At 40.6% G+C, this 26,266-nt stretch overlaps 1 protein-coding gene across 1 annotated transcript in view; it reads left to right on the forward strand.

Annotated features, from left to right (window-relative positions):
* Positions 1 to 24,742, forward strand: part of LOC310649134 (olfactory receptor 6J1-like) — a gene marked incomplete at both ends in the record, with an annotated part of 26,350 nt that extends 1,608 nt beyond the window's left edge. The window contains 2 exons of the mRNA XM_083377418.1: positions 177 to 1,148; positions 24,369 to 24,742. Of these exons, the coding sequence (XP_083233544.1) occupies positions 177 to 1,148; positions 24,369 to 24,742 (1,346 nt within the window). The remainder of the gene's footprint in view (positions 1 to 176; positions 1,149 to 24,368) is intronic.
* Between the last annotated feature and the right edge of the window lie 1,524 nt (positions 24,743 to 26,266).

The following is a 26,266-nucleotide window of genomic DNA, read 5'->3' on the forward strand; positions in this document are numbered from 1 at the left end:
GAATAAAAGAGCAAAACAAATTCTACCAAGGGATACAGGAAAAAATGACTGGTAAGTAAGGCATGTTTGTTGAGATAAGCCCAAAGAATTCAATTACAATTTTTGGCAACATATTTTAATATACAAGCAGTATTTGGTGCATCGGTGTTTCTCAGTTATAACCTTTGTCCTTTCAGGTGCTGTTCTTGAGGACCATCAGAAAAAGTCGGAGAACCAAAGCATTTCTGAATTCATCCTCATGGGTTTTGCCATTTGCCGTCAAATTGAACTCCTGCTAGCCTTCCTTTTTTTAACCATGTACATTGCAAGCTTGGGGGCCAATATGGTCATCCTCTGCATTGTATTGGTAGATAACCGCCTCCATAACCCAATGTACTTCTTTCTTGGCAATGTCTCCTTACTGGACATCTTCTTCACCACTGTCACTAGCCCGCAATTGCTCTGGAACCTCCTCTCTGGGGACAAGTCTATTTCTTTTGCTGGCTGCATGACACAGTCTTATTTCTATTTCTTCTTAGGGACAGTACAGTTTCTTTTGTTTACCTCCATGTCCTATGACCGCTATGCCGCCATATGCAGGCCATTGCAATATCATGCAATCATGAATAGCCAGGTCTGCATCCAAATGGTTTTGACTTGCTGGCTGGGTGGGTTCCTCTCAGTTCTTATTCCCACCATTATGATCTCCAGGCTATCCTACTGCAAGTCTAACGTCATCAACCATTTCTTTTGTGACAGTGGCCCTCTGCTGAATCTGTCCTGCAGTGACACCCGAGTGATAGAGTTGATGGACTTTGTGCTGTCTTCTGTTGTTATCCTTTGCTCTTTGGTCTTAATCATAGTTTCTTACATATGTATCATCTCAGCAATAGTCCGCATCTCTACCCCTTCAGGTCAGGCAAAAGCCTTCAATACTTGTGCTTCACATCTGACCATCATCTCCATCTCCTGTGGCATCAGCATCTTCATCTATGTCACACCATCCCAGACGGAGACTCTTGAAGTCCATAAGGTCCCTGCTCTACTCACCACAATTGTCTGTCCTTTCCTGAACCCTTTCTTCTTCACCCTGCAAAATGACATGGTGAAACTGGTACTAAGAAACATGATGAGGCATGTTAGAAAGTGGATTGCTCACAAAGTTTGTGGTGTGTTGGGAAAGAATGGACATACTAAGTGGGGAGACCAGGCAAAAGCATAAGAAGGGAAAGACAGCAAGCTGGAATTTTTTCAGCCTTCAATCTTTTTCAACCTTGATTGTTGAGAAGAAAGATTTCTCTTCATCAAGTTATATTACTTCTTGTTTTTTGTAACAACACTATAAGACATTAATCATGCATGGCTGAAAGTGGACGTTCACGTAGAATATCCTAGGGAAGAATTTCATTTCTGAGCAATCTTTCTGAAAACTTAAGTAATAGATTTATTTTTTTAATTGTAAAGTATCTGTTGAAGAGTTAACAGGTTCCATCTCTCCCCACTCTACAATATTGGGAATATTTCCTTTTAATAAAGAGAAAGTAGAGATAGTCATTTTTCTAATTATTCACAGTCATACTGTATAATGATCTTTTTGCTGAATGCAATTAATTATATACGAAAATTGTTGCTATTATTTTTAACTGATCTTTTAGGGCTTCGCTGAGCTTGTCGATCAGAAGGTCGGCAGTTTGGCGGGTCAAATCCCGAGTGCCACATTACAGAGTGAGCGCCTGTTACTCGTCCCAGCTTCTGCCAACCTAGCAGTTAGAAAGCACGTAAAAATGCAAGTAGAAAAATAGGGACCACTACGGTGGGAAGGTAACAGCGTTCCATGTGCCTTTGGCATCTAGTCATACTGGCCACATGACCACGGAGACGTCCTCGGACAAGCACTGGCTCTTCGGCTTTGAAACAGAGATGAGCACTGGCCCCTAGAGTCGGAAACGACTAGCACGCATGTGTGGGGCAACCTTTACCTTTACCTTTAAGATTTGAATGGAAGATTCAACCCAGGTTGGTTATGAAAGTTCCTTATGTCCCTTGGTAACAAATAGTTATGTCCATTTGTTACTAATGGACCTATAGAAAGCACACCCACACCTGAAATGCCAGTTGCAGCCTCTTATCAACCTTTGCCTAACCACATACTTTCAATTAGATGGGCAAACATATCAATAAATCAAAGGAATACTTATGGGATCCCCATTTTCAGAACTCATAGCAGAGGACGTAATGGAATCAATAGCCGTCCCACACATTGAACCCAAACTATGGATTCAGTATGCAGACGATGTTGTGGCCATAATAAAAAAGGGACCAATTAGAGATCACACACTAAAATGTCATCATCTCCAAAGGAATCAAATTCACAAGGGAAGAAAAAAAACACCCAATACAGTGCTCTTCCTAGATATCCTCATTAGCAGAGACTATGATGGCAAAGGAGAAAGACAAATCTACTGAAAAACCACCTACACCAACCATGTGCTCCACTAAGTGAGTAACAGCAATAGCAATAAGAATAGCACTTAGACTTATATACAGCCCTCTCTTAGCAATTTACAGAGTCAGCATATTGCCCCCAACAATCTGGGTCCTCATTTTACCGACCTTGGAAGTATGGAAGGCTGAGTCAACCTTGAGCCAGTCAGGATCAAACTGCCAAACTGCTGGCAGCCGGCAGAATTAGCTTGCAGTACTGCATTCTAACCACTGTGCCACCACGGCTAATAACCGAACCTCTCTCACAAGAGAAGCTGTGTAAGAAGCTAATTCTAGTGTTCCTCATCCTACTTTTCTTCCTATGAGTTGGAATTCAATTCTTAACATTCCAGATTGAGGACCACGGACAATGTTCTTTAACATCTGGAAAGTAGAACCAGATTGAGAAAAACACATTAAAATTGCTTAATCAGTCTTCCCTGCTCCTTCCCAGTCAGTGCAGTGTGGTTCTTTGGGCCATTCCTGCACCTACAAGACACTTTAGATTGTTACTGAATTAAGACATTCAAATGCTAAGAATTGACTTAAACGAAAGTATGAAGAAAATTAGACATAAACATAAAATCACAGGGCTGAAAAGAACTTTGGAGGTGTTCTAATCCAGCCCCCTATCCAAGGAAAGAGACCTTATGCCATCTCAAATAAATAGTTGTCCAGTCTGAAAACATCCAGCAATGGAGCACCCACAACTCTGGGTGGCAAAATGTTTCATTGATTTAAGCATTTTCACTGGTGCCTTGGAGAATAAGTCAATAAGGTTTAGATTTAACATGCTGATTTTTTTGACTCCTTGTCATCACCTTTTCTTATAAATGAACAACTATAGAGGAACAGCTATTATCTCAGCCTGCAAATGAGCCAGTTCCTCCGTGATGTATACAGTACGTGCAAGTCTGTTGGGAAACTGGTTGAAAGGTATGGTTGGTAATAATGTTGAAATTCATTCAGGCATTTCATTACTATTTTCACACTTCAGAATTGAGGGAGCAGTTTCTGACCAATCAGTACGCATTGTGTCAATATGCAGTTAGGTTAGGCAAAGACCTTTTAGTGCATTGCATTATGGTTTTTTTTTAGCTGGGTTTTAATCACTTCAGCTTTTTTTATGTGTCCTTGGACATGATCTCTTGACAGGAAAGTGGAATAACATGCCAAAATAAAACAAATGCAACAAATCAACCCTTACATCAAAACCTTGTGTGTTTCACTGCAAAATGTGCAGCTTGGGAATGTAGAAGAAGCTGAAGTTAATGTGGTGATTTATTAGAATCCTACAATGTAATCCAGAGTTAGTATTGCTGCATAAAAAGGTACTTGGACAGTAACAGAGTGAGTGATATGGCTGGATCCTTCTGCGGATGCCTAGAAAAACTCATGGCGTTTAATGAATTACTTTTCATAAATATGGAATGGAGAAAGCATGTACAGAATGTATTAGCAATGCAACTGAATTTCTGCAATAGATCCTCTTAAGTTAGGATGGCATGGCATACACTTGTTTTTTCCAAGCATTTTGGCCTTTTGGTGGCCTGCTGGACATTGTCCCTCAAAGACCATTGGGTGGAGATAAAGCAGATATGAAATTTAATTTCCTTACCATTTTAAAATAAAATAAAATAAATTATGGCAATTCTTCTTCAGCAATGAATTTAATGATTTTCCCCCTCTGCCATAGAGGTTGACCAACTGTTAATTTTGAAGGTCCCTGGGAATTATACCCAAGGTTTCCTACAGCTGTAGATCCCCTGAATGGGAGTGGTATTGTCTGTGAAGCAAAGCAGCATTTTTCTCAAAGGGTGTAATAGAAAATAATTACTTGGTTGTTACTTTGGTTCTTCAGAACCAGTTGCACTAGAAAATACAAATTTTAGAATCAAATACTGTTATCATTTGCAATTTGCAGTCATCTAGTTTATTCAGAGAAATCAGCAGGCATGGTTTAAGCTGTAGCAAATAACATGTAGAAAATAACAACCTCTGTGTTGGCATTGTACACCACAGCAATCTTTGGTTAATTGGATGGGACACAAAAATTATTGTAAGAAGACATTACATTAAAGTACAGAACACAGTGGACACCTTCCCCCAAATAATCTTTTTGCAAGTATGCCACAAATGAGATAAACTTAATAAAAGCTGGAAATCTTTATCTAAAGATAATTGTAATGTTCTTTTTGTGCTCACTGTCATCTCCAGGACTTCAGCAGATTGGATTAGACCATTTAGACTCCACATGCTATGGAATGTTTATAAGGATTCCAGTTCCTCAAGAATTAATCATTTTAAAATCCTATCAACTCTCAGAGCTAGTCAGAGAAAGGAGATGAAAAGCTATGTGATGGTGGTGGTGGTAATGGGAGGAAGATGCTTTTTTGAGCACCCAGAAGTGCTCATGTAACATCTATTTGCATTTCTGAAAACAGTTTCCAGGACCAGCTCTTTCTGCATATAGAGTGATCCCGGGAAAATATCCCTTTGGTTGAAAAGCTTGTAGATAGGTACTACATGTGCTTCTCCCCACCTCATTCTGAAACCCATTTTCCCCTCCAAACCCAAGGAAACACACATCTCTAATGCTGCATACATGTCTGATTGTTCAATACTTTTCTGTATTAGTTTACAGGCAAGTGTGGCTGACTCACAAGTTTATGTTCCTGATACGATGGCTGCCTCCTTCACTATTGATAGATCTCCAAGCCACTCCCAGAACATGATTTTGCAAGGGAAATGATAAGGCTAGACTGAAATAAGATAAGGCACCAATCTCTAGCTCATATCCTAAAGAAGTAGATCTTTAATCTGTGATGTGACAAAATTCCTCTAAAAACCCCGGAGAAGAGCAGGGAAAAAAGTTGAGATGGGGATCTGTAGTTCCTCAACTTGGTCTTATGATCTGTTGACTTTGCTGTGGGCAGGGGGAAGGAACTATTGCTAAGCTGGTGGAGATGCGCTAAGAGGTTCGCGGCAGAAAGAGCAGTAGCAAGGGAGCATTCGCATGCTGTGACCAGCGCATCCGTGGACTTCTGCAGGTATGTTGTTATACACCACCTGTTACAAAAGTCTCTCCAAGTGAACAGGGGACCTGCGGACACAGGCCAGGCGGACCCTCCGGTTCATTGTTTGCCCCCTGTAATTGCAGTTTGGGAATCTTCCAGTGTTTCTACATTGGGTCACTTGGAACCTGTTCCTGCTATCATACAAATTCCTTTGATAGTGAGTTCCGCCACGTTGGCAAACTGCTCTGATGCTGTTGGAATTGGCATTGATAAAGGTGTTGGTGGGTTTGCACCTCCGTCGAGTCAGCCCTCTTCGCCGCATCATCAGGTTACAGTAGGCGTTTGGGTTATTGGCTCTGGTTTTGGGAAAATCAATGTGGCTGTTTGCAAAACTTCGGTAATTTGCGGCTTCTCCGTAGTGCACCAGCAAAACCCCAAGAAGAACAAGCAGCTGGAGGAGCAATCTGGAGACGGTCATGATGGGAAATTGGGATCTGCAGAAGAGGACCAGAGAGAAGAAAAGAAAGGGAAGGGGAAGAGGAAGGAAGAAAAAAAAAAGAGAGGAAAAAAGGGGAGAACTAAGAAACTGTAAGTATAAAAGTCAGAGTACATCTATCCATTTCATGGAACCGTATCATTTCAATGAGGCATTAAAACACATTGTTATGTTTTTTTGATGTACAATATTCCCCGTGTAAAGGAACCACTCTGTTAAATTTATACTGGATATTCCTAGTCTTATTTTGCCATACTTCAAAAATAAGGAAAAGTAGAGAAAATTATCTGCAGCTCAGGGCTGAAGTGTGAAGTTCTGGGTGCTTCCTAAGCGTGGCTGTGTGCATGGAAATGTTTCATTACCCAACTAGATAACACCCATCAGAGCAAGGCAGTGTGGGGCTTGTTCTCTGTTTATATGCAGTAGCTTGCCCTGCCAATGCTGGTCTTTGTGTGTGTGTGTGTGTGTGTGTGTGTGTGTGTGTGTGTGTGTGTGTGGTAGGGGTGTGGTTTCCAAGTATGGAGAAAGCCCACCAAAACATACAGGGAAAGCTACTATATATCTAAGCAGCCAGCAAACCCCACGCTGACTTGCAACCACAAAACCAAACTCAGACAGCACCAAGAACTATACAGGTAAGAATAAAGACTCAATCAAGTACAGTTCTATTCCTGGGGTTTATCACTGGGTTTTTTTGGGAGGGGGAGGGGGGAACAATATGTAAGTGATTTGCTACTGCCTTTTGGGGGGGCTGGGAGGGAGCTGCAATATTTACTTATGAACTTCTAAGTTATCTCCATGCTGCAGTTTGCAATTCTAAGCAGCTTTGCAACAATTTGGAATACGCAAAACATCAAAATCAGAATATCAGAAAGAGTATAATCACAGATCTCATACTGAATAATCAATATTGTTTAATTTCTGACTGTAAATTTATAAAGTAAGTAAGAGGACTTAGTAAAGGGCGTCACAAAATTGTGCAGACATACCAAGGAAGCAAAACTCACAATTTGCAGCCTAGACAATAGGTTTGAGAATTCCTTGTAGTATCCCTCACAAATATCAACTCGGTCCAAGTCAATTTAGATTTGGAGCAAGCCTTTCAGAAGCATTAACAAATGAATTTAATAATATGGACATATCATTAGCTGAAAAAAAATGAAGCATACGAAAATGAGAAAAAAACTGACTTTCTGCACCATCTCAGTGATGCCACCAAGTACCATCTTGCATAGAGAAAGTGCTGGGTAGACCTGGGATATACTTTCACCCATTATTTTTTTTAAAAAAATGCATTTTAATGTCTTTTCAGTTATGTCTGTGTTTGGATTTTCTATGTTTAGAGTTACCGCATCTGGGTGAAAAAAACTGGATGACTACTAGCTAAGTTCAAAGAGATATTCTGTAACTCTCTGCTGACATCTAGTGGTCATCTGCAATTAAGATGGAGTACAGGTAGTTCTCAACTTATAACTTGCTTGGTGACCGTTCAAAGTTACAACAGCACTAAAAAAAAGTGACTTGTGACTATTTTTCACACTTAGAACCATTGCAGCATTCCCATGGTCATGTGACCAAAATTTGGACACTTGGCAACTGATTCATATTTATGATGGTTGCAGTGTCCTGGGGTCATGTGATCCCCATTGTGACCTTCTGACAAGCAAAATCAATGGAGAAGCCAGATTCATTCAACAACCGTGTTACTAATCTAACAACTGCAATGATTCACTTAACAATGGTGGCAAGAAAGGCCATAAAATGGGGCAAAACTCATTAACAAATGTCTCACTTAAGAACATAAAGTTTGGGCTCAGTTGTGGTTAAGGACCACTTGTAATTTATCTGTGGTGAAATTAATTTCAGTTTCCTGACAGAATAAGTAAATAGTTACAGGCTGGGGACACTGAGGTTAAAAGCAATCTTTAACTTACCTAAAATTGTAATCCTATGTTGAGTGATAGTTACCAATTCCTTCAGAAATAGCTTCTGACTTACGAGGTGCCATTGAAATGATTATATAGAGCTCAGTTGATTTGGGGGTGGGATTAAAGAGGAAAAAAAAGAAATAGTCCTATACCAAATATGGTACACAGATGTGTTGTGAAACTGGGGTGGTTAGGTTTCAACTGTAACTGCGGGGCCCCAAAACCACAGTGAAGAAATAACATTGATTGCAGAAATAGGTAGACTTAACGTGACCAAATTTCTGCAGGTGCTACACAGGCATCACAAGGATGATGACAGTCACAATGTAATATTAAAAGGGGATATTGACATAGGAGATAGGGAAAGGAATAAAAAGAACTAGAATGAAAGTAATATGACTGTCGGGGAAAGTATTGTATAAAATATTCAAAGCTAGATTAATAAAATAATAGAGTTGGGAGGGACTTTGGAGGTCCCTGCTCAAACAGGAGATCCTATATCAGGGGTGTCAAACTCAATTTCATTGAGGGCCACATCAGCATTGCAGTTGCCCTCAGGGGGCCGGGTGGGTGTGGCCTGGATGGGCATGGCCTACTGGGTGTGCGTGGCTAAAGTGCGTATGGCCTACTGGGTGGGCATGGCCAGCTCTACATCGTTCGCATCAAGGGTGCCTATGGGGGCCTGGGCAGGAGTGGGACAGATCTAAGGGTCTCTGGCAGGAGGAGGGTCTCTGGGCCAGGGCCAAGGCAGTGGGGGCCGTTCCCTCACTGTTTCCAGGATGGCTTCGCGGGCAGCATGAAACCACTTCACGGGCCGGATCTGGCCCCCAGGCCTTGTGTTTGAAATGTCTGTCCTATATTATTTCACACAAATGGTTTTCAAATCTCCTCTCAAAAAGCCCCCAGTGTTGGAGCATCCACAACTTCTGGAGGCAAGTCCTTCCACTGATTAATTGTTCTAAGTGTCAGGAAATTTCTCCTTAGTCCAACAGAAGGAATGGAAAGTGAATATAAGGAAAAGGGCCATTTGGAAGAAAGTGGAAAGATTTCTGTTCTAAAATGGTGTGGAGTTACAGTACATCAGTGGGAGCCAAGAAACATGTTGGAACTATGAAACAAAATAGGTTGTGAACGAGAAAGGATCCAGGAGAGAACCAATCTAGTACAAAGGAGAAATGTCCTGACAGAACAATTAATCAGTGGAATGACTTCCCTCTAGAAGTGGTGAATCTTCCAACACTGGAAGTTTTTAAGAAGAGATTGGACAACCATTTGTCTGAAATGGTATAGGGTTTCCTGCTTGAGCAAGAGTTGGACTAGAAGACCTCCCAGGTCCCTTCCAACTCTGTTATTCTGTTAGGATGAGAAAAAATGCAGCTGAAGATATGTTTGAAATTTAATTGAAAACTCATTATGCAGCGGTTTCACTGAATGTGAATTTACTGAAAACCCATTATGGATAGCCAGAACAAATATTGATTGATTGATTGATTGATTGATTATGTGTCATCAAGTCAGTGCTGCAATCACACAGATAGACTTTCTCTACAATAATCTATCCCTGCCTTGTATGATAAAGTGGGCACAAAATATTCGGGAACCAATTTCGCTGGATACTTGGGAGGTAATTTGGGTTAGAAATGTTAAATTTACTCAGGCTCAAAATTTAAGAGAAAATTTTTATAAAATGTTTTATAGATGGCATCTGGATCCCAAAAAGTTGTCTAATATGTATCCTAACTTACAGTCTAAATGTTGGAGATGTGGTAGTTTAGAAGCCACCTATTTTCATATGGTGGACTTGTAGAAATATAAAAGCTTTTTGGGTTAAAATTTGGTGGAACATTCAAAAAGATAAAGTTTTCTCCGCAATTGTTTCTATTGGGTATTGTTCTAGATTGTGATGTTAAAGAAACCAATTTGATGTTGAATTTGATAACAGCAGCACGGTTACTGGTGGGACAATATTGGAAGAAGGATAGTTTGCCTACAATAGAAGAATGGGTGTTTAAAGTTTCAAATCTTGCAGAAATGTCTAAGATTTCTGCTTACTTGATGGATCATTCACAAGAAAGATATATTTCAGTTTGGAGGAGATGGATAGATTATATTCAGAATAAATATGGGACTAAAAAGTTCCATTTAGCTTATGAGTAGATTTTAGAGGGATATTGTTATTAATTTTAGTGTTAGTACTTTGTATGTATTTATGTTAAAGGGGAGTTAAAGCACATTATGAATTTGGTTAATTTTATATTACGGATAGTCTTTAGCTAGAATATGATTATTATAATTATACCCTGTATTTAGCTCTGGGAAGAGGGGGGGAAGGGGGTGGTTTGGGGTGGGTGGGAGTTTGGGATGTATTGTAAAATTTTGTTTTTGTAAAACTCTTTAATAAAAATAAAAAAGAAAAGAAAAAAGAAAAATAATCTATCCCTGCCCTGGCCCTTCATACCAGCACCACTATTAATTTAGACTGTTTATCTTGTTCCTGGTCCTCTCTTTTCTCTTTCCTTCCAACATTCCTGGTTCCATAGACTAGCCAAGAGAGATAGGATTTTGCATAATGTGTCCAAATTATGTTAATTTGAGCCTATTCATTTAGGCCTTGTGTGAGAGCACTGCTATTTACCCAATATGCTAAAGGCCAGAATGCTATTCTAGAATCGTGGAGAATCAAGATAAAAAATTGGGAAGAGGGTGTCTCTTTATACAGGGTACAGAGAAAGCCACTATATAGTATTTAGGGTAGAGATTTCAAAAATTTTACTTTAGAAATCATTAGCTTTAGGAGTAGCATAAGCTACACATTCTTGCACATGTGTAAATCGCTCAAGGTCTAGTTCAAGAGATGTCCTTTGTGCATTCTTTGTGATCTTGGCAAGGCCTCAGTACATTTCTCTCTTCTTGACTATGTTTCTATCTCATAAGAGAAAACAAATGAAAACATTTGCTTTTTTTAAAAAAATAGACAATGCTTGTTTCCTAAAAAGAAGGCAAAAAGGAGGGCTGAAATGGCTACTGGGGCTTCAGGGATAGGGCCTTCTCAGTGGGGGCGCCTGCCCTCTGGAACCAGCTACCGGTGGAGCTGAGGACTGCTCCCGACCTCCGATCATTCCGCCGGGGCCTGAAGACCTGGCTCTTTGAGCTCTCGGGCCCAGGCTGAGGAGACATTCATTTTAATTGGGGTTTTTAATAGTACAGGGTTGATTTAATATTTTTTAAATTGGGTTTTAACTTTTGTATGGTTGATTTTTAACTCCCTGTAAACCGCCCTGAGTCCTCGGGGAAAGGGCGGTATATAAATGCAATAAAATAAAATAAATAAATAAATATAAAGGCAACTTACTAAAAGAGTTCATATGAAGAGAGGGGAATTTATAAAGTGTAGGGATGTGGTGGCTCAGTGGGTTAGGACACTGAGCTTGTCGATCAGAAGGTTGGCAGTTTGGTGGGTCAAATCCTGAGTGCCGCGTAACAGAGTGAGCGCCTGTTACTCGTCCCAGCTTCTGCCAACCTAGCAGTTCGAAAGCACGTAAAAATGCAAGTAGAAAAATAGGAACTACTACGGTGGGAAGGTAACAGTGTTCCAGGCGCCTTTGGTGTCTAGTCATGCCGGCCACATGAGCACGGAGACGTCCTTGGACAAGCACTGGCTCTTTGGCTTTGAAACGGAGATGAGCACTGGCCCCTAGAGTTGGAAATGACTAGCACACATGTGTAGGGGAACCTTTACCTTTACCTTTACCTAGGAAATTTAAACTTTGTGTATTCTGTCATTTCTATGTCAAGTGTTTGCTATGATTATTTTTTGTAATAGGGGCAGCCAGACTTAGCACAACTGAGCCCAAATTTTCTGTTGCTAAGTGAGACATTTGTTAAGTGAGCTTTGTCCCATTTTATAACTTTGGTTGCCACAGTTGTTAAGTGAATCACTGCACTTGTTAAGTTAGTAACATGGTTTTTAAGTGAATCTGGCTTCCCCATTGACTTTGCTTGTCAGGAGGTTGCAAAACATGATCACATGACCCCAGGACACTGCAACCATCATAATTATGAGTCAGTTGCCAAGTGTCTGAATTTTGATCATGTGACCATGGGGATGCTGCAAAGGTCGTAAGTATGAAAAATGGTCATAAGCAGCCAGTTTGCACCACTTCAGCAGAACCGGTAGCTAATTCTTTGTTGCCCAGGCCCAGAATGGATTTCTGGAATCAGCATCCACACAGAGAACTGGTTGTTCACATATCTGAATCCCATCACTGGTCATAAGTCACTTTTTCCATTTCGTTGTAACTTCGAACAGTCACTAAATGAACTGTTGTAAGTGAAGGATTAGCTGTACATTTTTAACATAGGTAATTTTTTTTTGAGAGAAGGAATTTTTTCCCCTCCACAAATGATCACTGAAAAGGATGGAGGAATGCTTATGTGTATTGTATATATGGAGGAAAAATATGCCAGCATGGGGTTAAAGAGAGGAAGCTTGGATTACTATTGAATGAGACATAAAATGCAAGACCATTTTGATAAAAAAAATATTGTTTGGGAAGCAGGTACAAGCAGTCTCCAGTAGAGTGGATGGGATTAAAAATTCAAGTGATGAAAGTATTTGGTATGAAGCTAAAGAGAGGGAATGTTGGAAGAAATACCCAAAAGACAATTGGACTTGCTTTTTCTTAAAGACATTTCACTTCTCATCCAAGAAGCTTCTTCAGTTCTTTTTGTGGGTTAAGGTTTTCAGTGGGTTTTCAGTCCTTCAGAACTGAAGAAGCTTCTTGGACGAGAAATGGAACGTCTCCAAGGAAAAGCAAAGTCCAGTTGGAATAACCATGACCTGGATGACTGAGAATCTCCATAGACATGGAGCTATGCACATTGGAAAGAATATTTGAATGAACCATGATTTGTTGAAGGTGGAATTGAAATATGTGTTATAAAATGTAATGACAAGGACGTCTTGCCTGCTGTGAGAGCTTTGGAAAACTGTAAGGCCAAAGATGTAGATAAGATAAGTGGAGAAAGATTAAAATATGTACATATACGTTGCATATATGATTGTGTATGTACCTGTGTGACTGCATGTGGCTCACTTTTCTTTTGTTCTTTGGGTGACTGAGTTGAAGAATGCAGAAATCAAACTTTTTATGTAAAGTGGTTAACTTTTGAGAAAACTGAACATATGAATATATCTCTGCTGTTCCTATGTTTTACTTACCATTCCTGAGAAATTATTCCATTGCTGTAGTTAGCCAGGTTATATATGCAAGCAACTGATGTGTCAACGACGCTAACATCGGATGTTCTTGCTTTGACAACAGATGGAAATGTAGCCATCTTTTCTCTTTCGCTTTTAGAGTTAAATGATCCTGGGAGGTGGGAGGTGGATGAGAGTCCAGTTAGTCATAACAACAATAACTCAGCCGTGGGAATCAAGGTTATTGTGCCCAGAGCTGATAGAGATTTGGGGGCTGAAAAGCTGAGGAGAAAGCCTGCACTTCAAACTAATTGGGGAATGTTATTTATGACTGTTAATTGGAGAAGGGAATTGTGCTTTGCTACTTTGTGGCCAGGGGAGGGGAATTCAATTTTTGGCATACCTATGTAGAGCTGATACCTTGTTTCTCGAATAAAAGATTCTTTAAGGTAAACAACGCCTCGAAGTTCTTTTAAAGCATTTCATCTGTCGGAACCATGACATGGCATAGGATACACCAATGCATTAACTTTGAACAATGAAATAAAATTAGTTCTTCATTGAAGTGAGGAATATTCGCCAACATTCTGCTAATTTTAAGGGCCTCTTCTGAAATCGTGATGTCCCAGTTCTTCAACCACTGAAGCTTTGATTGTTGGTTTCTTTCCATATATTTCTGGGAGATGGTGAAGAAACAGCTTTGAAACTGACTTTTACAGGAGATAAAGCAACCGTATTCTTACACAATTATTTAAAACTGCTCAGGGTAGGCTTTTGCAATAAGACCAGGTGAGAACAACTGAAAGAAAATGATCTTACACCAGACAGTTCTTCAGTTATATGTACACTATTTTTAAATTTTATTTCATATTTTAAAGTTATATTTTTTTTTCTTTCAAGGATTTAAGATAGCATAGGCAGGTTCCTAAATTCCTATCCTGGTAATGACAAAATTAATGAAATGTGAATCGTCATGCCATGACACTCCTTTGTTACTTAGCCCCTGTTGGATACTGATGGGCCAAGAATTGTCCAGTGCTTTAGAAATAAAATTGAACTTTTTTCTAACTAATTGGAGATATGAAACTCTTGAGAAATGAAATGGTAAAAACAACCCCGAAAAAGGAAAAAAATGAGAAAAAGGATCCTACCCCTCTTTTTCCCATTTCCCCCCCCTCTAGGGGTAGATTTAATTGACTTAATTCCCTTTAGGGATCAATCTTAATTGACTGCTTGATCCGCTGGACACATTCTATTCATACTGCAGGAGTTTTGAAAAATTTTCCTGAGAGGGTTTGTTCATTCACAAAATAGCTTTTGTGGTGTGTTTAATCCTTAAACATCCATTTAATGGAAGACAGGCAAGATGGCTTTTTATCACCTCTGAAAATTCTTCCACATTTTCTACCATCAAACAGTGATTCAAAAAACTTAGAAGTGCATCATAGAGATCTCTGACTGATAGGATCATTTTAAAGCTTTTGAAATGATCAGGCTTGAGAGCAATATTTAATTTTAATTTTATCTTAATTTTTGTATTTATTATATGTTTTGTTGTTAGCCGCCCTGAGTCCTTCGGAAGATAGGGCGGGATATAAGTCCCATTAATAAATAAATAAATAAATAAATAAATAAATAAATAATTAAATAAATATTGATAAACTTTCATCATAGCAGGACAATATCTATCTATCTGTCTGTCTATCTATCTATCTATCTATCTATCTATCTATCTATCTATCTATCTATCTATCTATCCATCTATCCATCCATCCATCCATCCATCCATCCATCCATCCATCCATAGGAAATCCTCGACTTACAACAGTTCATTTAGTGACCAAAGTTGGAACGGCACTGAAAAAAATGACATCACTCTTTTTCACACTTATGATCGTTGTAGCATCCCCATGGTCATGTGATCAAAATTCAGATATTTGGCAACTGGTTCATATTTATGATGGTTACAGTGTCTCAGAGTCATGTGATCACCTTTTGCAGCCTTCTGACAAGCAAAGTCAATGGATAAGCCAAATTCACTTAATAACTGTGTTACTAACTTAACTACTGCCTGGATTCACTTAACAACCGTGGCAAGAAAGGTCGTAAAATGGGTTAAAACTCAATTAACAAATTTCTTACTTAACAACAAAAGGTTTTGGGCTCAATTGTGGGTGTAGGTCAAGGACTATCTGTTATTTATTTTTCAGTTTGTCTACCTTCTCATCTCAAACCAGTGACTCTGGATGTCAGAGAATCATAAGAAAAATTAAAATAATAGAAAAAAGAAATTAAATACAAACCAATAGCTATTATAATCTGATGGGACCTGGAACATGTCCATCCTGCTGGGTTGGATTAAACAGGTAGTAACAACTGGGAGAAGACAGTCCCTCAGGTAACTCATTCCCAAGCCATGAACGGCTTTAAAATGGACAACAGCACCTTGAATTACATCTGGAAATACTGCCAATCAATACAGATCTTGGAGCAACGGTGATACCACCTGTCAGACAGCCGACAGCATTTATAACCCAGCCAGCTGAATTCTGTACCAGCTGAAGCTTCTGATCGGATGTTCATGAGTGACCAGGAATGTGTTAGCCAGATGAGCTGACTAACCTCAACTACCATCAAGCTTTCCAAAGGCAACTGGAGATTCTTGGTTTTTTTCCTAAAAAATGTTTCAGAAGAAGCTTCTTCAATTCTCCAAGAGATTCTTCAGCTTTTGCATGAGAAGCGAAATATTTTCAAGGGAAAAAAAAAGGAAAGTCCAGTTGCCTTTTGGAAAAGCATATTTAGCACAACCATGACCTGGATGATTGAGAATCTCCATAGACACCATCAAACTTCCTTTCAAGTTCTTGATTTGCGAGGCAGGTGTGTTGTGCAATTAGCTCACATGATGTAACAAGATGGTGGGTTTGTTGCCACTGTGAGTTGTGATGGTGATGGGGGGGCGTGAAGGGAGGTTCAGCCCATCTCAATGTATACATGTTGTACTTTGATAATAAAGGTTCATTCAAGCATGGCATGGCCCATGTTGGATGCTCAGTGGGGTCACATTATCAACTTGTTTCTTGCCTTCAAACATAGGACTAGCTTATGGGCCCAATAACATCTGCACAAGCTTCCAGTCTGCTCAATAACTTCTTCCACTGGTTCCCTTCAATTCCCTTCTGATTATATTATGCCTGAAACTCTTGTGAGGGTAAGAGTTGAGAGGAATGAATGGAAGCCAGCAAGTAAATATTTGCCCCTTTTTCTATCTGCAGAAAAAACAAACAAATGATTGCTCTCTCTCTCTCTCTTTTTGTAAAAACAAGAACTATGGTGGAAGTTGGAAACTAGTCTTCATTGCCATTTCTGGTAAGAATACTGAAAGGGTATTTTCAAGTAGCCATGACTGAAACCATGATTAGCTCTAGTCATTTGCCATTTTTACCTCACAGATTGGAGCTGGCAATGAACAAAGAAGAAGGAAACAGTGCAAAGAGAATAGGGACAAAAGAGAATCACGTACATCCTGAAAGAAATGAAACAGTAAACCAGAGAAAATAAATAAAAGGATATTGATGTCAGACATCAGTGTAAATATCTGGGTTTTATTCTTTATTATATAAATAATATTCAGCTCATGTCCTTCTAGGTTTCTTTCAACAGAGAACATCATTTTGATTGACTATTTGCAGTCAGCTGAGTAGGCTTTATCTGATTTTACGAGATGTCAGTTTTGAGTTTTCCTTCATGACTTGATTGGTTTTTCAACTGATGGCTTCCATTTTAACCTGGCAGCTGTCTTAGTTTTAATTTTATCACAGGAATGCAACAAAAGAGCCTCTGGTAAAGATAAAAGAAGAAAAGACCAGCATTTCATTGTCTGTTTGTCCTAGGTCCTATTTAGTCCATTGCTGTGGTAATAAGAACTACAAAATTTTAGCTGCACAATTTTGATTGATGAGAACTCAGAATGTATGTCTCACTTTCCTGCTATCCATTGTTGGCTAGACTTTTGCAACTCAGTTCTGGGGCCCTACTTTTAACACATCTAGGGAGAACTTCCCCTTCCACCTGTGTGTCTTAATGAAAGTTATTGTGGTTTCTGTGTTCAAACAGAAGAAAATTACAACACTAGTTGAGGTGAAGTAGGCTTTGGTTACTTACCCAGAAGAAACTGGAAGAAAAATGATGGAAATTTAGACATTTCCTTTGTGGTTCATACTTGTAATAGCCTTGGCCTTGTTCTGCAGTTGACACATATTAGATGAGATGTGTTTGCACAACCTATTTTTCTTGATAGGTTCATTGCCAAAGCATTTCTGATATGACTTCATTGCAGTTTAAAAATCCAGGTATTAAAGAAAATAAAATAACTTTAAAATAAAATAACTCAGCCTATTTCTTAAGGATAGTAAGCTTCTGAGAAAGCAGAAGATTTATTTTGCATGGTGCTTATTCATTAAATTAAACAGTTTATATGATTGCCCATCTCAGCACTGTTGACTCTGGGTGGCATGAAGGATTAAATATAACAGCTGCAAGGGATGTCACCCAAGGTAACAATATTAGTCCAATAATAAAAACCACACCTCACCTTTATCTCCTGGTCCAAACACCCAGGAAAACAGCTAGGTCTCTAAAACCTTATGAAAGGACAAGGGCTGGATCTCTGGAGGGATGCTGTGGCCTATTTTATTTTGGTGGAATTTGATTCAGCCTTCCCTTATCTGGTATCCTTTAGATATTCCAGCCTGGAACTTCAAGATTTCCAGAGGCCTTGGAATTTCAGGAAGCTGATCTCTAACACATTTAAGGGGTCCCATCAGTGAAGATTGTTCTACATTTTGATAGGTTCAGCCAATAGAAAAATAACAGAATAACAGTTGGAAGGGACCTTGTAAATTTTCTAGTTCAACCTCCTGCTCAGGCAGGAAACTCTATACCATTTCAGACAAATGGTTGTCCAATCTCTTCTTAAAATCCTCTAGTGTTGGAGCATTCACAGCTTCTGGAGGCAGGTTGTTCCACTGATTATTTGTTCTAACTGTCAGAAAATTTCTCCTTAGTTCTAGGTTGCTTACGCCTTCCTAATATACTAATTTCAGTGCATCTTCATCATTGTCCTTCAGATATTCTCCCAAAGCCATTTTGTCTTCTTCAACCATCTGATGTACTTGCAGCATTCCACGTCCACCTATTTGCCTTGGTAGATAGAGTCTGTCAATGTCACTGTGTGGATGAAGGGCATGATTCATTGTCATTATTTTTCTGGTCTTCCTATCCATTGTTTTTAGTTCTGCTTGAGTCCAGTCCACTATTCCAGCTGTGTATCTAATGACTGGAATTGCCCAGGTGTTGATTGCCTTCAGGGTATTTCCTCCATTGAGTTTGGACTTTAAGATCTTCTTCACCTCTAATCTTTTTCTTGACTTCAGTGTGCTAGAAGTTATCAGCTTGAAGGATACCCAAGTATTTGTAGTAATCTTCCTTATCCAGACTTTTAATGTTATTTTCGTGGGGCATCTTGATTCCTTCAGTTTTCACTATTTTTCCTTGTTTGAGAGTAAGTGTGGCACATTTGTCCAAACCAAACTCCATTGCAATATCTTGGCTATATATACAGACAGTGTTCAGCAGCGATTCTATTTCTGATTATGTTTTTCCATACAGCTTCAGATCATCTATCTAAAGGAGGTGGGATAGTCTGGCAGATGTTTTTGATAATGATGATGATGATGGTTGTTGTTGTTGTTGTTGTTGTTGTTGTTGTTTCTTCTACAACCAGCCTACAAACCCCTCAGAATCTAAATCAACCACACAGTCAACCAGAGACAGCACCAACCCTTGCAAGCCCCCTCCCTCCCTCCCACCAGCAGTTCACCTCCCAAGGACCCTGACCTGGTGTAATTGCCCCATCACAAGACCTATCACAAGCCTCTCACTGATGACTCAAACCTGGCCTACCGTAAGATGACTCACACCTGGCCTACTACAAGACCTACCACAGACCCTCACTTGACACATCCACACCTGAACCCCTTGTAAACAGAGGAACGCTGACACACACATCCCCTAAACTCTGCTGAAGATGTTACCTAGCCTGGTAACGGAACGTTCGGAAACAAACCCACAAGCTCGGAGAATGAACCTTCACTCTCATCCTATACCTGAGCTACAGATATTTGCCACTATTGTAAAGTTGGCAGCTCTAACAACACAAGGTTTAAGGGTTAAATTCTAAGGATGATTTAGAATTTGCATATGTTTGTGCTTGTTTGTGTATGTGTGTGAGAGATGAAATATTTTCACTGGTATAGTTCAGCAGATATTTTCCTCCAGAAGGTTGCTACACCCAAGGTTACAAAACTAGGGAACATCTAAAAAGGATGTTAAAACCTCTTCATACAACCACAGTTTTGCAGTGTGTAACAGTCAGCTTGACAAGAGAAAAGGGCTGCAAGTGTCATCTTCAATTCTCTGGACCTTGGATTCTTCTTGAAGCGAGCCTGAAGAGGGGAAAATTGAAAAATTGGGTGAGTTTAGACCTGGAACAGTTCTGGAGAGGTTACACTATTACAGAAATAGACAGCTTATGAAAGCAATAAATGTAACTTCATCAGAGATTTAACCAAATAGCTAGCCTCTCTTAATAAATAACACTTGGAGATGTATTCACATATGGCAGGCACATCAAACTCACGATGTCACGTGACATTGCGTGACGTATCGTGACTTTTCCCCCATTGTCGGCAATGGGGTGGGCTCAGTTTCGGTGTGATGCATCCACCCCATGGGCCAGCAGTTTGACATGCCTGGCATATGGTAACTGAAAGCAAGTTATGGAAATATGAAGTTAAATAACGTATGATCAGTTCAGCTAGAGGTGCTTCTTAGATCCTATTCAACTTGAAGAACTTTAGCTTCAAGGTGCTAATTATTACCTATAAAGCCTTTTACGGCACAGGGTCTGAATATCTGAGTGATATCTTTTCTTCAGTCATTTGCAGTTTGGTCTTGTGGTTAAGGAATCAGGTTAGAAAGCAGGAGACCGTGAGTTCAAGTCCTTCCTTAGGATGAAAGCCAGCTGGGTGACATTGGGCCTGTCACTCTCTCTCAGCCCAACTCACCTCACAGGTTTGTTGTTCTGGGGGCAATAGGAGGAGGAAGGAGTATTAAGTACATTGAAGAATGGGTGCATTTTAGGTCTCCTCTATTAAATATTGTCATATTCTGGGATTGGGGAAGTGTGCCTTCTCTGTTGCAGCCCCCAACCTCTGGAACAGCATCCCTTCACAGATATGGATGGTGCCTTCTATTCTAGGGTTCTGGAAAGCTCTTAAAATATGATTTGGGTCCCAGGCCTGAAGTTGTTGCATTGTTGCTGTTGGGTTCTTTTTTGCTTGATTTGTAGATCCAGTCCTCGACTTACGACTACAATTGAGCCCAATATTTCTGGTGCTAAGTGAGATAGTTGTTAAGTAAATTTTGCCTCATTTAACAGCCTTCCTTGCCACAGTTGTTAAGTGAATCACTGCAGTGGTTAACAGTGACATGGTTATTAAGTGAAACTGGCTTCCCCAGAGACTTTGCTTCTCATCTCACAAAAGGGGATCACATGACCTTCAGGACATTGCGACTGTCATAAATATGAGTCAGTTGCCAAGTGTCTGAATATTGATCATATGACCATGAGGATGCCCGAACAGTTGTAAGTGTGAAAAATGGCCATAAGTCACTTTTTCCAGTGCCATTGTAACTTCAAATGGTCACTAAGTGAACTATTGTAAGTTGAGGATTACCTCTATTGTTCTTAGGTTGTTTTAGCTGGGACTAGGTGGTTTTAAGTTGATGATGATGATGATGATGATGATGATGATGATTTATTTATTTATTTATTTATTTATTTATTTATTTATTTATTTATTTTAATTCCATTTATATCCCACCCTTCTCTGAAGACTCAGGGCGGCTTACAAGCTTAGCAGTAGCCTTCATTCTATGTATATGCCTGCTTATTAGGGCTTTCACACACACACACCCCAAGCGGCATTATTACAAAGTCAGCTTAATTGCCCCCAACAATCTGGGTCCTCATTTTACCTACCTCGGAAGGATGGAAGGCTGAGTCAACCTTGAGCCTGGTATGATGTGAATAGTTTTATACATCAAGAGAATCCAGTAAGCTTGGGAGGTTATAATAAATAATGATAAATACATACTGATTCCTTAACCTTCTTTCAGCTGGCTCAGATTCCATCTTTTGGCATAGCAAGCCAGCTAGCTTTTCAACTTTTGTTTATCCTTGATTCTTTAAAAAAAACAACCCAATCAAAATAATCTTTAGGTTTGCAATAGTGGCAAATATCTGTAGCTCGGGTGCAGGATGAGGGTGACGGTTCGTTCTCCGAGCTTGAGGGTTGGTTTCTGAACATTTCATTACCAGGCTAGGTGACACCTTCGGTGGCGTTTAGGGATCTCCTAAACACCGCTGAAGATGTTACTCAGCCTGGTAACGAAACATTCAGAAACCAACCCACAAGTTCAGAGAACGAACCCTCACCCTAATCTTTAGGTCTAAAACAGACATGTCAAACACAAGGCCCGGGGGCCGGATCCGGCCCGCGAAGTGGTTTCATGCGGCCCGCGAAGCCATCCTGGAAACAGTGAGGGAACGGCCCCCGCTGCCTTGGCCCAGAGACCCTCCTTCTGCCAGAGACCCCTACATCTGTCCCACTCCTGCCCAGGCCCCCATAGGCACCCTTGATGCGAACGATGTAGAGCTGGCCACGCCCACCCAGTAGGCCATACGCACTCTAGCCACGCCCACCCAGTAGGCCACGCCCACCCTGTCCATACCCACCCGGCCCCCCGAGGGCAACCGCAATGCTGATGTGGCCCTCAATGAAATTGAGTTTGACACCCCTGGCTTATGTGAAAACCAACCCCGTTTTCAAGTTACATCTTTTGAATATTTCTTTTCACATAAAGGAAAAACAGTACCTTCTTCCAAGTTGCCATTAAATGGCAGCAAAGAGATACTGAACATTGCAGCGTTTTGCCGTCACCTCCTGATTGTTTGAAAGTTGGCTCTCCACATTGGATAGCTCTTCCTTTTCCTTTTCTGACTACTGTCCTATTACTTCAAACATGATAAGCCAAAGGCAGGAAATTTGGGAAGGAGGACTCCCATATTTTAATTTAGAGTGTGCTAAACAGACGTGTTTTTTTTTTTAGCACACTCTAAATTAATATATGGGAGTCCTCCTTTCCAAATTTCCTGCCTTTGGCTTATCATTTTTGAAGTAATAGGACAGCAGTTTAGAGTGTGCTAAACAGAGGTGAAGGGACGCGGTGGCTCAGTGGGTTAGGACGCTGAGATTGTCGATCAGAAGGTCGGCAGTTTGGCGGGTCGAATCCCGAGTGCCGCGTAACAGAGTGAGCGCCTGTTACTCGTCCCAGCTTCTGCTAACCTAGCAGTTCGAAAGCACGTAAAAATGCAAGTAGAAAAATAGGGACCACTACGGTGGGAAGGTAACAGTGTTCCGTGCGCCTTTGGCATCTAGTCATGCCGGCCACATGACCACGGAGATGTCTTTGGACAAGTGCTGGCTCTTTGGCTTTGAAATGGAGATGAGCACCGGCCCCTAGAGTTGGAAACGACTAGCACGCATGTGCGGGGGAACCTTTACCTTTACACAGACGTGAGATGTGTGGTCACTTCAAAACCAATGTTTGCACTAATCCTTGGAAGCTTTGTATCGTAGATCCACCTGTGCTTAGCAGTTTCTATAGCAGATTAAGGTTATGTAGCAAAATTAGCTAGGTATTTACAGCTGATGGAAGAGAAGGACGGACAAGTTTGGAAGAACATTTGTGAATGGAGTAAACCAGAAACAAAAGTTTGTAGAGCTAAAGAAGGGATCTAAGAGGCCCATAGATAAAATATGCTTTGGTCCATATGAGTTTCTGAACTGGTTTAGGTTGGCTTGTATTAAGCAAAGCTATTTCTAGATTATTATTATTATTTTTTTGCAAAAGAAGTAAACTTTAGCATAGCTCAGAAGGAAGGCTCACATCCAAGACATAAACTCTTTCAATTCCTCCCCTTGGGATGCCACTAGAGGGCATTGCATGCCAAAACAACTAGACACAAGGACAATTTTTTTCCCCATGCCATCTTTCTGCTAAACAACTAATTCCCACAACACTGTCTTATGTCTAAATATATTTACCCATGTAGAAGGCTATACTGCTATTATCCCTCTCATCTTCTCTACTACCTTAGTGATATCATTATTATTGATTATTATTACTCGGTTGTTTTGCATGTACACTTAGAGCTTCTGCACCGGAGACAAATTCCTTGTGTGTCTAATCACACTTGGCTAAATAAAGTATTCTACTTTCTATTCTATTCTATTTAGTAATTACAAACATCATAATTTGAACTGTTATGACAACCCTTCATTTGTGGCCTTTTTAGTTTTCATTTAGGTTGGCCAGTCCTATTTCTGGCAAAGGTGCTGTTGTCAGCTGCCTGTGTGGCAAAAATCTAGCAACTGGAATTCACCACAGAATTTCATTCTGATTTGTCAGAGTGACAGGATTCCCAGAGTTATCATTTTTGGACAAGGCTTGAACCTTAACATCGCAAAAGTTGTTATAGGGAAAACTCCTTGATCTCCTGAATGAAAAATGTAAACACCTAAAAATATCAAGAGAGGCAGGATAGACATCTACCAAATTAAAAAAAAAGCAGGGGGGGGAGGGGGGAATATACAACTGTAAAAATATGTTTTACATCAAGAATAGGGGAATCTGGTCTATTAGTTAAGTGATATCTTCTCAACACAGCTACATACTTCTGTGCATACAATATGAACTTGCTTTCTGAGTAAGAGGTGTATTTTACCTGGGGATTACCAACAACAATAACATTTAGAGTTATATATCACTCCATAGTACTTTACAACACTCTCTGGGCATTTTACAATGTCAGCATGTTGCCCCCCCAAAAATCTGGGTCCTCATTTTACCAACTTTGGAAGGATGAGTCAACCTTGAGCCAGTCGGTATCAAACTCCAGGCTGTGGGCAGAGTTTGCCTGCAGTACTCCATTCTAAGCCACTGTGCCATCAAGGCTCTGTATTATTTCTTACTTTATTATTATTTTTTTCATATTTTGCAGCTACTATCTCAGGACTGAGCCATGGTACTTAAGGCCTGCTGCTTTTGGGCTTTCCTCCTCCTGCTCTGCCTCCCAGCTACTTCCTTCTTCCTCTGCTGTGAAGCTTCATCCTTTAGAGACTTTCTCAGGAGGCATGTGGACTACCCCAAAACGGACCTTCAGGATGACCACAACTACTGCAACCGAATGATGCGCCACAGGGGCTTGAAATGTCAACGGAGTAACACTTTCATCCATGCCAGTAGCAAACAACTGATCGCCATCTGCAGCTCCGGAGGAAAGAACCTGGACGGCAACCAGACCAGCAAAACCCTGTTCCCGATCACCATCTGCATCAAGAGTAACCACCGCAGGACCATTTTTTGCAAGTACCAAGGGAGGAGTGAGATCAGGAAGATCCGAATCACTTGCTCTAGGGGCCTTCCAGTCCACTACATTACCCACACTTGAAAGAAGGGAAGAAATATGGTGGAGCCAAAGATCCTTTTCTACCTTGCTTTGGCAACCTTCCCTCCTGTGTTCTGCTCTCCCTCATCTGCACATCATTGCTTGGTCAATATGAGTTTTCTCCAAGTCAGTCTATAGCCTTCCTGATTGATCTGATTCTCTTTTACCACCAAGTACAGCTTGGCGATTTCATTTCAAGTTCAGCCGGGACAGCCTTGGTAGTTTCTTTAAACTCCACCTGTGTCCACGCAAATAAAGCCGCAGTGTCTTCTGTTATAATTTTTTGGTGTTTGACTCCTTCCTTGTGCCTTTTCTGCAGCATGACAAACCCAGTAACACTGGATGAATCCTACTGACCATTGAGCTGAACCTCCAGATCAGCCTATCATATTGTGGCACAGCTAATCCTCTAATCCTCAACCTGTATAGGCCACCACACAATTTATAGAGAATGGCCTCAATTATGGCCTAGTGTGTAATGGATGTGAGGGTGAGGAACTTTATTGCTTCTCATGTCATTATGTTTCAGCAAAATTATCCACCAGGGCTTTGAGAAGATTGTTATCTGCATCAGAGGTTGTCCTTTGCGATCACTTGGAGTTGCAAAAATGGGATGAGAGGGCTTAGACCCAGATTGGGGTAAATTGGGGTAAATTGGAGCACTGTTATTTTCCCCATCCTTTCTGCTGTTGTCTGCTACCTAACATTTAGTTTTGAAAGTAGAACAAAACCTTTCCTGAGTAAGCACGTCAAATGGATTTCCTCAAACTGAAGTGGCTGAAGGACCACGCTGGGACAGCAGGCTGGCTAACAAGGTTTATTTGGGAGCAAGGCAAAAGGGGTACAACTCGTTCGGCTTTTATAGCCTGCTGCCGGCTGGCTGGACCAATCAGGGTTTAGTCTCTTCACGCTGCGCCTCTCTCGTCCAATCGTTGGGCCTGCTCTCTGACAGCTCTTTCTTCCTCGTGGCCGGCGGCTCTCCGTTGTTTTGACAGCCGCGAGCTGTCAGTCGGCTGCGCCTGCGCTCTGGCGGGGAATTTTGACAGCTGTCAAAAATTCCCGCGTGTTCTCCTGTCAGTTTGGGTTTACCTCATAGTTTAACGTGTTTAACAATAGTCATAAGTATTTAACGTGTTTAACAATAGTCATAAGTATTTACACATATATTACACAAACCTCACCAAAAAAAATGATAAGCACTCTGCATTATGGAGCAAGGGGTATTAAAAAGTGGAAATGAATTCTTTATGGCAGGGGTCCCCAAACCCCGGTCCATTAACCAGTATCTGGCCAGAGCATGCCAGCAACCAGTCCGCACAAACAAGCAAAGTTCCATCCGTGGGATGCAGGCAGCACAAAAAAGCATGCCCTCTCCTGTCCACGGAAAAACCTCTCTCCATGTAACAGGTCCCTGGGGACCCAAAAGATAGAGGACCTCTGCTTTATGGTGCACATACAGTATGTATTCACAGACATCACCCATGGAACAGACAGTTCAGCACTTTTCCTGCAAAAGGACAGGTGGGA

Source organism: Vipera ursinii (assembly GCF_947247035.1).
Source record: "Vipera ursinii genome assembly, chromosome: Z".
NCBI classification, from domain to species: Eukaryota; Metazoa; Chordata; class Lepidosauria; order Squamata; family Viperidae; genus Vipera; species Vipera ursinii.